This window comes from Petromyzon marinus, chromosome 18, assembly GCF_048934315.1.
Source record: "Petromyzon marinus isolate PM22_M1 ecotype Great Lakes invasive population chromosome 18, UKy_Petmar_22M1.pri1.0, whole genome shotgun sequence".
In the NCBI taxonomy this organism is placed as follows: Eukaryota; Metazoa; Chordata; class Hyperoartia; order Petromyzontiformes; family Petromyzontidae; genus Petromyzon; species Petromyzon marinus.
Genome location: NC_133684.1, coordinates 5,575,890 through 5,590,931, shown reverse-complemented (window position 1 = coordinate 5,590,931; position 15,042 = coordinate 5,575,890). Strand labels below are relative to the sequence as shown.

The 15,042-nt window shown below is 50.2% G+C and overlaps 1 protein-coding gene across 1 annotated transcript in view; it reads left to right on the top strand.

The window, feature by feature from the left end:
- GALNTL6 (polypeptide N-acetylgalactosaminyltransferase like 6) overlaps nt 1-15,042 on the top strand; it is a 234,861-nt gene that overhangs the window by 150,321 nt on the left and 69,498 nt on the right. The window contains exon 4 of the mRNA XM_032956615.2: nt 1,119-1,285. Within this exon, the coding sequence (XP_032812506.1) occupies nt 1,119-1,285 (167 nt within the window). The remainder of the gene's footprint in view (nt 1-1,118; nt 1,286-15,042) is intronic.

Below are 15,042 nucleotides of genomic sequence, written 5' to 3'. Positions count from 1 at the left end.
CCTCGCCAACAAACGCGCTATCAGGAGCTAGCATCCAAGGGTGCAAACCAAATAAATAAATAACATAAATAAACAAGTCTGTTGATTGATGAGTGTTTTTTTTCTTTCTAAACCCACTGCTTTGTCAAGAGGAGTGCTCGCATGTTTTTTTTTCTCCTCTCGTCCACGTCCCGCAAAGTGCTTTTGGCGAATCGAGGCCAAGAAAAGCTTTCGGGGCCTGAAAAAAGAGGCATCTTTGTCGCATCTCTTGTGAAAGAGTTGCTGTTACCAGCGAAAAGGATCTTTTATTGCGAGCACGTGAGCCCCGGACAAAGATTCAAACGGCGGAACAACATGTCCCGCACTTCAAAAACAGCCGTGTTAGTTCCTTGGACATTTTTTGTTTAACCCCCCCAATGTTATCTCGGTCGTGTTATCGTCCTTTATAAAAAGCAATAGCGGGCCGATAATACAATAATGAACCCATCTGAAACCTCTGCTCCATTCGTATGATCGAAACAGCCGATGCCTTCCTAAATAATTAAATACGGCTACAATCATCGCTGGTGATTTTGATAACGTTTTGATGGCTCACACACACGCTGGGTCAAATTACATCGCTCAATCAAGCGCTCGTCATGAATAACAGTCGTTTCTCGACCCGCGATAATGTAATCTCTCGGACGTTTCCCTGTAACTTCATCATCATCATCATCGATGAATGCATAAATATCACTTTATATTTACAACGTGCCTCCTACAAGGTGAACGCAGCATCGGCCTGCAGGTGGGCATCAGTCTGCCAAGGGAGCGGGGGGGGCGGCAGCGCAATGTTGTCACGTGCTTTCGAAAATTAAGTCATTTGAATTTGCGGGTAATTTATCAAATGTATCAAATTAGGATCGTGTGCTGCCAACACGGCATGGCCGACATTTTTTTTTCTGAACAACGCCGTGGGATCTCTCTCGCGTCCGCTTTGAAGCGGTATTAACCAGGGCGGCCGCTGGACTCGAATCGCGAACCCCGACCACGAGCGGCAAACGGGCTGCCGCTCGGCCGTGTCGCCGCTCCGATTTCGCCGTGAGCCTCACCCACGCGATCCCTCCCCGCGGCCCCCCGCTCCCGTCCTGTGCCCGCAGCTGTAAGCCCAAGCGATACCTGACGCACCTGCCCAACACCAGCATCATCATCCCCTTCCACAACGAGGGCTGGTCCTCGCTGCTGCGCACCGTGCACTCCGTCATCAGCCGCTCGCCCTCGGAGCTCATCGCGGAGATCATCCTCGTGGACGACTTCAGCGACAGAGGTGAGCCATCGTCGCTGTGCATGCCTCTCTCTCTCACTCTCTGTGAGTTGTTCGGGCTGACACTCTGTCTGTCCATCTATAAGTTTGTCAGTCTGTCAGTTTGTTGGTCTATCAGTCCATCCATCTATTTGTCTGTGTCGATGCCATCTCATCGGTCTATCTGTCTGCCCATCTGTCTATCAATATATCCATTTGTTTGTCGAAATGGCTGTCTGTCCATATCACCATCTGTTTGCCTGACCCTACAACCATTGTCTATTCGTATGTTTACGTGTCTGTTGAGCTTTGTGTCTGCCGCTGCACCATCTTTTTATCTGCCTTCCTCTTACCAACATGCATCACCTTCGATCATCCGTCTTTGCCCGTCCGTTTGTAAATGTACACCACGCCGTGTGTCCGCCCGCCCGCCTGTCTTCCAGTTTGTGCGTCTAGCTAGCTCTCTGTCTGCCGGACCGTCTGTCCGTCTGTAACTTTACGTGACTGCCACCTCCCTTATCTGCCCGGCGCCCGACATTCGCCTCCGAATGCCACCAACCGGGCTCACTTAGTCTGCCAGCCCACGCTGTCGGCCAAATCCATCGCTCTCTCTCTCTCGTTCGTTCGTACGCACACACGCCTCCCTCCCGTGTTTGCCGCAGCTCCGAATCCTCACGCCCCCGCCGTTTGATCCGGCCCCCGCGATGGCACGCGCGCCCGCGTGCACGAACGACGCTCGGCGCGCGACGGCGCCAGACTAATGAGTCGTGACCGAGGTTAGCGAAACAACGCATGCCAGGCTGGGACAGTGCAACGTGAAAGCTGGCAGCCTTTCAATGTAATAGGGGGAGAGGAAAAAAAGTTATTTTTAAATTATTTATGGCTGGTGATGTGCTTCATCTATCTCTATATGTCACTGTTAATTAGCAGCACTGGCACCCGGTTCCTGGCTGGTGGCAACGTTTGCCGGTGATTTGGATAAGTGCCACAGCTACACTCTCTCCCCCTCTTACCTCCATTCCCCTCCACACACTCTCCCCACACTCCCCTCTCATCTTCAGTCCACTCCCCTACACTCTCTTAGCAACCCTCTCTCATCTTCAGACCACTCCCCTCCACGCACCCAGCAGCCAAGGCTTTCTGTCGAAGCCCTAGGTCGAACCTTTGCTCAGTGTGAGATCGCTTCTTGTCTACTGCTGCCTCCCCCCCACCCCACACAGACGTCCGTGCTGTCTACCCCCTGCTCAAAAGTCCAGGCTAGAGCCCCAACTTGCTTTCCTCTGCCTCTTCGTACAATCAACTTGCTCACAGCGCCTTGAGATGGGGGCCGCATCGGCACGCCGATGTAGTCCCACGCCGCGTCGCTCGCAGCAGCCAGAGCGGCGCTCTCCGTCACGGCAGCTCTGCTGAACAATCGCTGCTTTTGTGCCTCTCATCAACTATTGAACCTCTTAAGTTGTTGTATTCGTCGTGTGCGAGCGCGGTGCGATGCAATCGATGTTTTAAGTGAGCGGACTGTTTTATTGCAATATTGTTGTTGGTGTTGCGGTTCGTGGTTCGCAATCTATAGAGTGCGTAAAAGATTGTGAGTTGTCGATCCGTTTCTCCGTCCGCCCGCCCGCCCGCCCGTCGGCTCTGATTGGCTGAAGTGAAGCCAGCATGAGTTTGAGCAGCGCGAGCACCGAGACTGATGAGAGGGGCGAGCTCCGTTAGGGGGTTCTTGGTGGGGGATTTCGGGAGAGATGGTAAAAGTGCAGCCCCTTCAATTGCTTGCCGCACGCTGCTCCTGTTCGGAAGGACCTCCGCCCGAGAGACGGAGAGAAGTATCTGGCCTACTCTTCCGCGTTGGACAGACGTCTCGGAAGAGGTGGAAGTACCCACGATTTACCAAAACCGCGTGCAACCTGCCGGTTCGACAACACTGCAATGTCCTCATTTATACTGCAACTGGGTGGACAGGGGCAGTGGAGGGGGCGACCTCTGGATTGCATATCCGCTCTGTGGTAACCATCACACCGCGGCCACATTTAGGCACTGAAACGTGTTGAATATATGTTTGTTATCGTTTCGAAATTATCTAAAGCCAGTGGGACTTGAGGTTGGGCGTGGATAGCGATATGACCAGGAGGTGGCGGCAGTGCCGAGTGCCTCAGCCCTTCGTACCGTGGGGAGGTTTTCTCCGGGGTCTCTTGGCTGTCCTCCCGCACGCAGCCAAACTCTCATTCGTGGAAATTTTGCCAAACATCTCAATGCAGAGCCCCGCTGAAGAAAAAAAAACAGTCTTGCGTCTCACTGAGGCCTTTTTGTTAGGTTCAATAAATTAAATCTCATTAAAACGACATTCTGGCGGTGGGTGAGTGGCGCAGTTACTGTTTGTGGCCCGTTGCAGAGTTTGTTTATTGTGTATTTATTGTGGGGGGGGGGAGCTCCTCGCTGTTTTTATTTTGTCGATTATTTTCTCCCCCCTCCCCTCCGGTGGCCGGAGGACGAGGGCATCGCAGTCACTCGCCCACAGAGAGGCCTTTCGCCCTGAGGGGGGCCCTGCTCCCGCAGCGTTAGATGGGGTCGGGGGGGTGGAATTGTTCGAATTAATGCAAATGAATGCATAATTTGCATGAAATTAACTGAGCTCGAAAGATGGAAAGGGCAAAAAAGCCAGAAAGTAAGAAAGCTCCGATATTTGCAGCGGGTGAAGCACGGTGCTCGCAGGTACCCCCCCCCCCCTTTGCGCTTTCAATGGCCCATCCTTGACTGACGAGTGAGCGTGCTCGGAACTACGTTGAGAGGAAGACGAGGAATTACAGAGAAAATGTGACTCGGAGACATTCCGGTGACCGTTCAGAAAAGCAATCGTGCTCTTGGGCAGCACGCGTCGCCGGGAGGGGCGGTGGCCCCCGTGGTCAAGACTAACGACGGAACGGCAGCCAACAAAAGGCAACGCTGCCCCGAGAGGATGTCTACCGCACGGTGAGACGGAGCGATGAAATCGGCTCGTGACGTGCGGGGCGCTGAGATGGACTGTTAACGTTGCGGCAGCGTGAGCGATGGTGACGTGGTTGGGAAGGCCTTCATCCAGAAGGTCGATTTAAAAAACGGGCCGTGGATTATCATTGTTATTTGAATTAGGATGCGAAATGTAAAAAATGTCATCGCATTCGCCCCGTCTGCACTGCCTTTATAACAGCAACGTATAATCGGCCATCGTTTTGAGGAAATGGCCGGCCAGAGTTTTACTGCGTGTGTGCGTGTACACGCTACTGCCGGTGTGGTCCTTCGGCGTTGTGTCCGGTACGTAAATTAGTCGACTGTTTAGAAATTAGCCAGGCGCACGTGAAACGCAGTGCCATTTTTTTTGTCCTGCAGGGAAAGCTGGGGCGTTCTGCGTATTTTTTTTGTTTATTCTTCGTGTACGAAGTACTAAGTCGCCTGTCGTTTCGTCTGTCCGCTCGTGGCTACGTTCACAAGGTCAAAGTGACCGCGCGATCGCTTGAAATTGACGCGGTTTTTGAAGAATGCGTCATTTTCATTTCGAACAAGAATTCCCCCTTCCACCCGCGCGACAGACGTATCGGCATTCGGGAAACAAATTGTGCCCCTAAACGCCGCGAAATGAAACGAAAAAGTGCCCCTTAAAATTAGAATTTGTGAAACATGGGCTCCAGGAGACCAATACGACACGTTGTCACGGAACAAATGACGAGCGTGTCCATCGCCCTGTCATTGGATTCCATGTGGGGGGAGGGGAGGGGGAGCAATGGTAGTGGAGTAGCGATGCATCAACTAATTGTTAATATTGCTTTTTTAACACGCGTCATCGTATCACATGCCTAAGAAGCTGTGCTTTTCTATTTGAATGTCTTGTTACTTTTATTCATATTAATTCTCTCAGTCGCAAAGTGGAGCAGTGCAAGGGAAGTAATGGGAAGAGAAGCGCGTTGGCCTGCAGTGTGGTGAATGGACTCAGTAGGGATGAGCCCAAAGAGCCTTCTGGTAGGCCGAGTCCTCAACGTGGGTGGAGAAATCGTTTGAACAGAAAAACCATGGCAGTGGCGATTGGAGAGTAATAAGGAGAGTACATGGCAACTCGATTAGTCCGGTTGCCTTTGTACGGTGCGAAAGAAGTTCAACAGACATGCGCACGGTGTGCAAGCGATGCTTGCAGCCAGTCCACAAAGCAAACTAATAGATCCTTGATTTGAACCGACACCCTGAGCCGCGACGAATCGCGAAAGGAGAGGAGGAAGCGGCGGTCGGAAATCGTTGCCGATGCAGGTTTTGGGTGGCAGGGCCTGCTTGGCAGAGTCTCGGGGGCCAGCGCCTCTCCTAATCAGCCGAGTGATTGGAACATTGTTTGCAAACTTAAACAAGAACAGCAACGCCATCGTGGCCGGCCGCTACTGAAGTGCGCGCACAGCAGCATAGCTGTGATTAGCGCGAGCCATGGATTGACTGCAAATGGAGCGCGCGGTTTATGAGAAAAGTGTGCGTGTGTGCGTGCGTGCGTGCGTGTGCGGGTCACTGCACTACCTGGGTGTATTTGCATAACGAGCAATTGAGTGCAGTGTGCAGGATGGATGAAGGATGTCCGTTACTGAAAGGCACCTTGGAGTGGCTTTTCAAACAATGCGCGCTGTGTCATTGTGAATTGTCATAATGATTTAATTAAATGTCCGTGGTGACGGTGAGGCACGTGGCAATCCAAGTCGGATCTTAACACTCGCGTATGATGCACATATCGAGATGTGCGCATGGCGAATCGATTATTGATGGCCTATGGAAATCATATCCAATTGGGATGCAACGTTTACGCTAATATTCTTGGTTCTTTCGTTAAAGTCACGTAGTGTTGCGGTCGAAACGTCGTGAGAATTTTATTGTTTTATATTGTTATTATTTTATTGTTTCCCTTCTACGTGACTTTACCGAAAGAACCAAGAATATGAATCCCTGCAGTCACGAAAGCTTTAAATCAAAGTTTAGGCTAATGTTACGTAAATGTACTGGGCTAGAAGTTATACAGACGAGACGAAAGCAAAGCTAATGAGCCGGAAAATAATTCAATAAAAGATACCCGTCCCTTCAATCGAATCACGACTCCCCAAATTCTGACAAAATCTGCAAGTTCGGTGGATATCGGTGACTATGTGGATATAATTGGCGAGTTGAATCAAAAACGGTCACGGACTTCCCTTAGGTTGACTCAGCTTCCAATGAGTGTGTCACGTGCAACGTGTAAACGTCGACACGGCAAGGACAAAGATAGCCTGGCACGGCGCTGGCCAAACCACTCCCTTGTGCACCGTGCCCAGCCTCAATAGGTGCTCGCTAACAGCAGTCTATACAGCTACACGGGGGGGGGGGGGGGGGGATCTCCCATTGGGGTTGTTATGCAAAATAAATTGGGCGTGAAAGTGTGCGTGCGTGCGCGTTTCCTTCAACTCCTTTCGAATCATTTCAATCTGTAATGCGCTCTCACGGATTATAATGATCACCCTCCATTCTGTCATTAGAGAGAGAGAGCGAGAGGAGAGAGAGAGAGAGGCCTGGTGGGAGGAGTGGGAGAAGTGAGAGGAATTGGAGGTGATGTTGCGGAGGGTAATCCGTGATGTCTGTAGCCACTTCAGCCTGCCGTTGCATTTTTCTGCGAGGCGCGGGAGCCATCTTCCCCAACAAGCTGTAATGGGTGGCCGCAAAGTCCCTTTGCATGAAACGAGACGATGTACCTTGGCTTCGAAGAGCTCGCCCATCATGGGGCGACCTCCTTTGCCAGGACCAAAATATGACAGTAGGTTTTCCCCTTCTTTTTTGGCAACAAAACAGCTGTGTTAATATGTTAAAACACCAAACTGAAACCTTTTACAAGGAATCATGTTACAGCATTAACCACAATACTTGTGGTCAGAATGTGCAAACAAAAAACGTACTCTGATAGCATATGCATTGTCTTTTAAACTGATTAGTCCACACCAGAGACAGCTTTCTTTAGAGCCTCGTCTCAAACAGTGTTAGACCAGAAGCTTGCCCATGTTGTGCATTCTCGCCACACAGCTGGATCCTAGACAGAGTCTTCCAAGCGGTTGGCTGTCCACTGCAAAAGCAGCTCCGCACAGTTGGGTTTTTTTTTTAGTTCCTCAACATTTGTCAGTCTTGAGTGTGAATAATTGTCCTTGCGAAGTTTTCCGTACTATCAGATCTGATCCTCTCTCAATCCATCGTCCATTGAATTCCTGACTGATGTTATTCCAGAATTGCGAGGGCATAATAATAATAATGTGCCAGAGCCGCACATGTCTGCAAGGTGCGTGTTGCAAAGGGACTTGGTCGCCACCTTGGAGGTCTGTTTCTTATTTACAGGGTGGCCCAAAAGTCAGGACATATCGGATTATTTTATTTATTTTCACACTGGCATGAATATATGTTTAATTGTTTATTCAATAAGTTAACGTTGTATCGATTTTTCAGTCTTTCTGTGGGGGGGGGGGGGGGGGGGCGAGGGGGGTGTCACCTCAAGTGCATCGTTTACAAAACTCCACCAAGAACACCGAATGAATTGAGAAGGCAAAACGTAACGCACGAATGTTCGAAGGTTAGACATATAACCTTAAAAAAATAAAGTCCGAGATTCATTATGAAAAAAATATCACGCATGCGTCCACGCTCACGGAAGTCCGTTTGACGATTTGTTAAAGACGAATAAAGTAGCCCAGTGTATTGTTCTTAAAATAAATATAATAACCCTGTGCGTCCTGACGTCTGTACCGCCCTGTATAAATATATACATACAACAAGAATTGTTTACTCCGCCAGTGAGCGTGTATATAAAATAAAGCATGTTATTTACGCCCGTGTATTCAGAAGAGACACCACACTGTGAATATTAATGTTTTTGCTGCTCAACGATTCCCCCCACCTCAACACAATTGAGACCGAAGTTAAAACTAAACGCCGTTGATGCGCAGATCACGGCCGGCATTGCTCCTCGCAGGGTTACGAAGCAACGATAGGGGGGGGGGGGTGCTGTCGATTGAGATTCAAGTTGGGCTCTCGGTCGGATTTATTGATTGCATATTTTTCACATATATTTTTTTGCACAAAATTACCTCTCCCTTAATTCAGTACATGTCGCCGAAAATCCTGCTTGCGAAAAAGAGATTTCCACCTGGAATACAATTAATGGGTAGTGGAGATGGAGAGAGATGGAGAGAGGGAGAGAGAAAGCAGGAAGCGTCTCAGTGCCCCTATCAGTAAATGTGGCGTGTAATATGAGCTTTATCGTGCATAATCCCAGCAGAAATGCTCCTGGGATCGGACGGTCGGTGCAAGTGGGAGCCGGGCAGCTCTGAGATTTGCTCAACACAGCTCTAGCCATCACGTTACCCGGGGTTCCAATTAGCAGCAGGAGGAATAATTTAACGTGTGCCATTATTATTATTATTCTAATTCTCACTCGCCGTATACTAAATTCATTCATTTGAGTAAGAAAAATGAGGGTCGCGTAAATATAACAATGTATAATAAAGAAACACGTCCTCCGCGGGGATCGGGCGGCAGTGGCGGCGGAGCACGCCTGCGACCGAGCACCGCGGAGGAGAGGGTTTGGGGGTCGCTGCAGTTCCCTCGCCGCCGGGGTCCGGGTGCCGTTCCCAGGTGCTCTGAAAATTCGTTACGGCCAAATGTGGACCAATACCATCCGCCCATCATGCACGAGGATATCGTTCTGACCCCTCGCTCGCGTTCTTTCTCTGGGTGCTCCGGCCCTCGTCACACATTCTTAAACACTCATTGATTGGCTGGAAACATCTTGACATACAGAGGGCTGCAGAGCTTTGGCAATTGTTGGCACCGGGCTCATCGGCTGGCTGCTGCCTCTCCTGCCTGGTCTGTGGCTACTCACCTCTTGAGTCGTTCGCTCACCTCACGAGTAAGCCAAATACTGTGCGGCGCCTCACAGGTTGAAATTATCATCATCATTATTAAATCGGGTCATGTGCAGGAACTAAATGGGTCACAAAAACTGTGAGAGATGGATATGGCTTCGGAGGCATTTATCCAGCAGTGAATTAATCATGGCTGATATATAATAATCGCAATTCCTTTTTTCCAAGTGAGCCTCACTCATTCTGTCCTGCATCAGGATATTTGGCATGTTTTTGTTCATGAGTGCATGGAACCAGCAGAACGCAAATAAAAGCCACCCAAAAAATGTGGGAATATACCTCTCAAAGCTCTGCACAGGCAGATTCAACTCACTTGCTGAGCTGTTATATACTGGCCACCTCACAGCCGAGCGCCTCGTCAGAGTTTCACAGATGTGTGTGATCCACAAACCCTCACCTCCAAGGTGATGGATCAATGGATGTGAGCCACCACGCCCAGTGGTTTAAATTTCGGCATAATTTTCTGGTGATTTTTGTTGTTGTTGTTGAGATTTCGTCTTCTTAAATTATGCTCCCAAGAGACGTGGACGACGCAACAAATGTAATTTCGAGGCATTATGTTGTCTGCCATTGAAAGTAACGAAGAACTCAACACGTCCATCAACAACAATGTCTTAAATGGGGGAGGGGGAAAAAAAACCCCTAAATAATGGGCGACGTTTCGGGCAACGTCCCTTCTTCATAGCGCTCATGAAAGTCAAGCGGGCTTGGGCAGGAGACTTTGCTAGAGGGCAGCGATGGCGCAGGGAACGACACCCGGTGGTGGAATGGAATCCAACTCAGGGAACGTGCTCAAGAGGATGCCCTCCGCAGAGTTGGCGTAACGACGGCTGCTCGCGTGCGGCAGCGACGGGGCACTTCGGGCCACCGCGGCACCCGGACTTCGCGCTCACAGATATCTCTTGCAGGCCAAACGTCTCCCCTCCAGCCTCATCGCAGAGGGGGGTGTGGGTGGGAGGCGCGCTCTTTTTGAAACGAGCGTTCGCTCGGGGGGCCAATGCCGGCGCTCCCGCGTGCGCACGCGACCGTCGCATTCGGTACCGTTTTAGCAAATGAAATTGCGGTCTTTATTTGAAGAAAAAAAAAAGACAGGGCGAGCGCGTCGGAACCGCGTGCGAGGTGGTTGGCACCCGTGCCAAGAAAGTGCCGGCTCCGGGGGGGGGGGGGGGGGGCAAAAATCAAACGTCCGCGATGAGCGGTGGTTGCGTTGTTCCTAGCGGCGCAACGTCAGCTACCCTCTCCCCCCCCCCACCCCACACAAATGTCTCCCGCGATGCCAAAGCTGCATGGAGTCGTGCAGCTTTGACATCGCGATCACAATATCAGTGTGGGGCTGGAGGGGGGGGGGTGGACGGGGGGTGGACGGGGGGGCTATCCTATCCATTGCCTGGGGATTTCAACCGCCAGGCCACAAAATGTCAACAGAGATCACCGGAGAATCGTAAAGGGATTGGAACAAAGAAAAAGGAAGAAACGGCGACGCACAAAAAAACTTCTTTTTGGGTGCCTGTCATTTTTTTTGTTCGCAGCTAATATTTACTTTTCATTTCATTCCATCAGAGTCATTTCGCAGGCGCCATCTGCGGTTATGTCATTGTTTAATTCCTGAGCACAAATACAAGGATGAGATAGTGTTAAGAAAAAAAAGAGTCGTGCGGCTGCACGTGTGTGCCCCGTGAATTTGGGGGTGTGGAGGGTAGTGCGGTGGGTGAGTTGTGCTTTGTTCTGTACGTCCGACGCGTAGGTTAGACTCCTATACAAGGGCTAAGTTGCTCTCTGCTGAGCCTTATTGATCCTACTTCGGCCAAACTACTCGAACGAAATGTGTGGTGCATGATGCACAGCAAACGTACAACATACACACACATACGCATACAGTGCGTGCGTACGTACAACGCAGCCTCTTTGTCAGGCAACTGCCGGATGGGGACCTCAGTGAGCCGTGTCACGATTTACAGTCGCGGCTAACAGCATTGGCGAGTGATATCTAAAAATCAGTCCTGCCGCCCCCCGCCCCCCCCCCCTTTTTAACTGTCACCTCCATACTTCACCGCACTGGTCAGTGTTGGTAAAGGGGGTTGACCAGGACAACCACGGTGGCGAGATGTTAACGACCTCGTCTGGCATGCAGGAGATCGTGGGTTAATTCCCGTCCCCGACGCCTGCTGCATATTTTGAGTTTGCGTGTTCTCCCCGTGGTCGAGTGGATTTTTCTCCGGGCCCTCCGGTTTTTCCCGCAACATTTAGAAACACGCATTTAAGAGTATTTGGCTGCGATACATTTTCACGTGATAAGCCACCTCGTTGAGCTTTCATTTGTGGCCAGGTCGCTTCTGAAAAGGAGCTATAGAGCCAAAGTGGGCCGTACCTGGTGAAGTCAAAAAGAGTTTAGTTTGAATAGTTTAATATCACAGGTCGCTCCGCTCATAGCAGAGCAGTGCGCACTCATCACCTTGGCACTGCTCCACGCCTCACGCAACAGCTCCTGACCAATTTACCGCGAGGATAATGCTGCCCCCATACCCTTTCAATCTTAGGGGTTTGTTTGGCCATACTTCACCACACTCGTCATTGCGGTTTGATGAACAGGGCCCAGGACTGGGCCCCACTTTTGCAATTCGCCATTCCTGGGAATCAAAACTCAGGTGAGCCGGGTTCATCATTAATTGTGCAGCGCGCTAACAACCGAGCCTGCATTCCCTTCTGCACTGACTCAACCCGTACATATATTCATATAAATATTTATAATTAAAATGTCACGCTGGGTGTGGTAAACACCATTTATTAAAAGCGGAGGATATTTTGTTCCATCCGAGTTGCGGTGAACGTGTAGGCATTTCGCGCGCACGAGGCGACGCATTTCGAGGCACGTCCTCGTAATAAGCCGCTGTGGTTTGTTTTGTTGAGTTTTTTTAACAGCTGCAGGGGTCTGTTCCCGCTCCCGTGGAGGCTGCAAATTGGAAGGGGGGGGGGGGGGGAAATATTAAAATTAAATGGGAAAATGAAGAAAAAAACACCCTCCAGAAGAAAAAGGTGTTGACGGGGTTGGGGTGTGGAATTTTAGTTCTTAGTGTTTTGCAAATGTTTCATCCCATGGTGGGGAGAGGGGGGGGGGGTGCTGGGGGTGGGGTGGTGGTGGTGGGGGTTCTAAATGGATGTGTTTTCACACTGGGCTGCCGCACAGCGGTTGGACCAGCGGTGGGGGAGCTGCGAGGGAGGTGGGTTGCAGCGATGGATTTTGAAAAAATATATATAATTGCCGCTCAGTTTATCATTAAAAAGTAAACATCCGTACGGGTGTCTGAACATCCTCACGGGCGACCGCTAAACGACTGCAGCACCTCCGATTAGCGCGGTATGGCTTCGTATGGTGCGAAAGACGTTCAACGTGCTCTAGAGGAGTTGTACACCCCTAGCTGCCACTGCTGTTCAGTGGCCTAAAATCAAATGTTTCACTCCGGATGACTGCTGCAAAGTATGATCTTGTGTTTGGATTTAGTGTGCTGATCTTTAAAGGTGCATTGAAAAATTTTGATACTCCAACTGATGCTCCTGCTGTTGTGGAGTTACTCATGCAGCCAGCTATGGCTACAGGGTTTGGTGGTACATGTTGTTTATGTCGTTTATTGTGAAATTTCGGTCACAGTTCCTATGGTCACTGTTACATTGCTTTTATGGCTTTATTTTGGTGATTTAGAAAAGTTTTTTGGTTTGGCCATGTCCGTGTACCCGGGACTGGTGCCTCGATGTCACTGCAGCTGCTTGGTCTTTTGGCTGGCCATCACTGGCGAACTTAGGAGTCACGGTACACTTTTCCCAGACAACCAGGAACGACCAAGTAACATTGTACACTCTGGTTCACGGCAGGTATTGGCCTATCAACGTGTGCGACAGTGTTGAAATTGTAAATTCGATCACCGTGTGAGGCGCAGTTGATTCGTAGGTCGCTAATTCTCCTTTGCTGACCTCACGATCATGAAACTCTCATCCCCCTGTCTCCCGTGCTGTGGACTCCCTGTCTCTGTTTAAGTCCATGCTCAATGTGTTTTTAGCCCCTGCCAATGACTGATTGCCTCTCTGTAGTGTGCCCATTTTTTTTCTCTACAGCGCCCTAAGATGTCGCATTTCGATGCTAAGTAAATCCGGATCGTATCAATAGATTACAATGTACTACTTGCTTTTACACGTGTCGGAGTGTGCACGTTAAGAATGCATTCTTTCCCGTTTGGTAATTATTATCATTTATTTATCGATACATTTAATGCAACGATTTGCCTGATTCACGATTTGATGAGTTGACATGATTCGGGATCAATTTTTTTTTTACTCCTGTGAGTGTACAGTAGTTTACATTACTTATCACGCCTGCAGTGACTGTCCAGGGGTTAGGTGAACTAATTACTTGTGAAACACGAGAAAACAGTGAGTTCTCACACGCACGATTCGTTACACGTGCAGTGTCATGAGCATAAGAACCAGCTGTAAATCTACAAGTCGACGATTCATCGTTGCACCATCCATAGGAATCCGTGCGGCAAGAGGTCATGAAAACATTCAACACCTGAATCGAATCGCGACCCCAAAAGTGGTGAAATTCATCAAAATCGTTGATTATTATGAGGAGGTGGATTATTAATAGCCTGGAATTGAATACAGCTTAGGTAAGGCATTTTTGTTTCTCTCTTAGTTTTCCTGTGGCGCATCCGTAATGGCATGCTCGTGCGAGACGGCATGCTGGGATTGTTTGCGGCCACTTCGATAATTGCCGTGTGACTTGTCGACTTTTTGTTTTATCCTCCGGTATGTTCACCAGTCTGTACATATGTGCGTGCGTGCGTGCGTGCTTGCGTCTGCACGTGCGCGCTAATAGCCAAGCGGAGATCATCGCGCCGCTCCGGAGCGCTCCGAGTCTCGACTCGCGACGGTGCGGACGCGAGAGAGAAATGGCAACGTACGGATGTTGCGGAGAGCGCTCGCACGTACCGGGGCCGCGCGCACTTCCGTGGACGCGCCGACGTGCGGACACACGCGACACTTCGCGCCGTTGTCGACGTGCGAACGTTCCGACTTGCGGATGGGGTCGTTGCTCCTCATCTCGCGCGGACGGCCGCGGGTTTTGTGGATGTGCGGACGTAGGAACGCGCCTGGTTTGCCGATGGTGTGCCGCGCGAGGTCATCCCTCCTCTCACTCTGCAGCCATTGCCACGGCGTCACCGCCGCAATCGATTTGATGGCATCTTGACGAGCATCTGCAGCAGGAAACCTAATTTTGGCCGGATTATTCCACGCCACTGTGAACACCAGAGCCGTGTTTGTCCAGAGATTGCAGTTCATCCATTTAATATATATTTCTCTTCCCTTCCACAAATACTCTGAGCTCAGCAGACACACATGAGCACACTTTGCCTTGTGTCTGCAGTCCGTGCTTCCGTGAATGATTTTCGGTGGTAATAAAGGAGAAATTAATAAGGGAGGATCGTATTGTTTGACAAATGTAATGAAAGAGGTAAACATTTTGTGCCGACTTGGCACAGGTCTCTCCCTCACATGGCTCTGTCCGAGGCAGTGGCGGATTCAATGCGGGGAAGGGGGAGGGCGGGAGGGGGGGAGGGCGGGAGGGGGGGAGGGTGATCTCCATGATCACCCTCACCTCCTCCCTGAGACGCAGAAAATTGGTATTTTATTGATATTTACCAGTGAAAATACGACGATTTATTTTATTATTATTATTATTATTATTCACAGGGGGCCCTATTTACAAAGCTTGATGTTTCATGACTGCCCCCCGCCCTGCCCCCACTCCCCCGACCGACCTTTAGAAGTTTCTAGATCCACTTCTCGTCA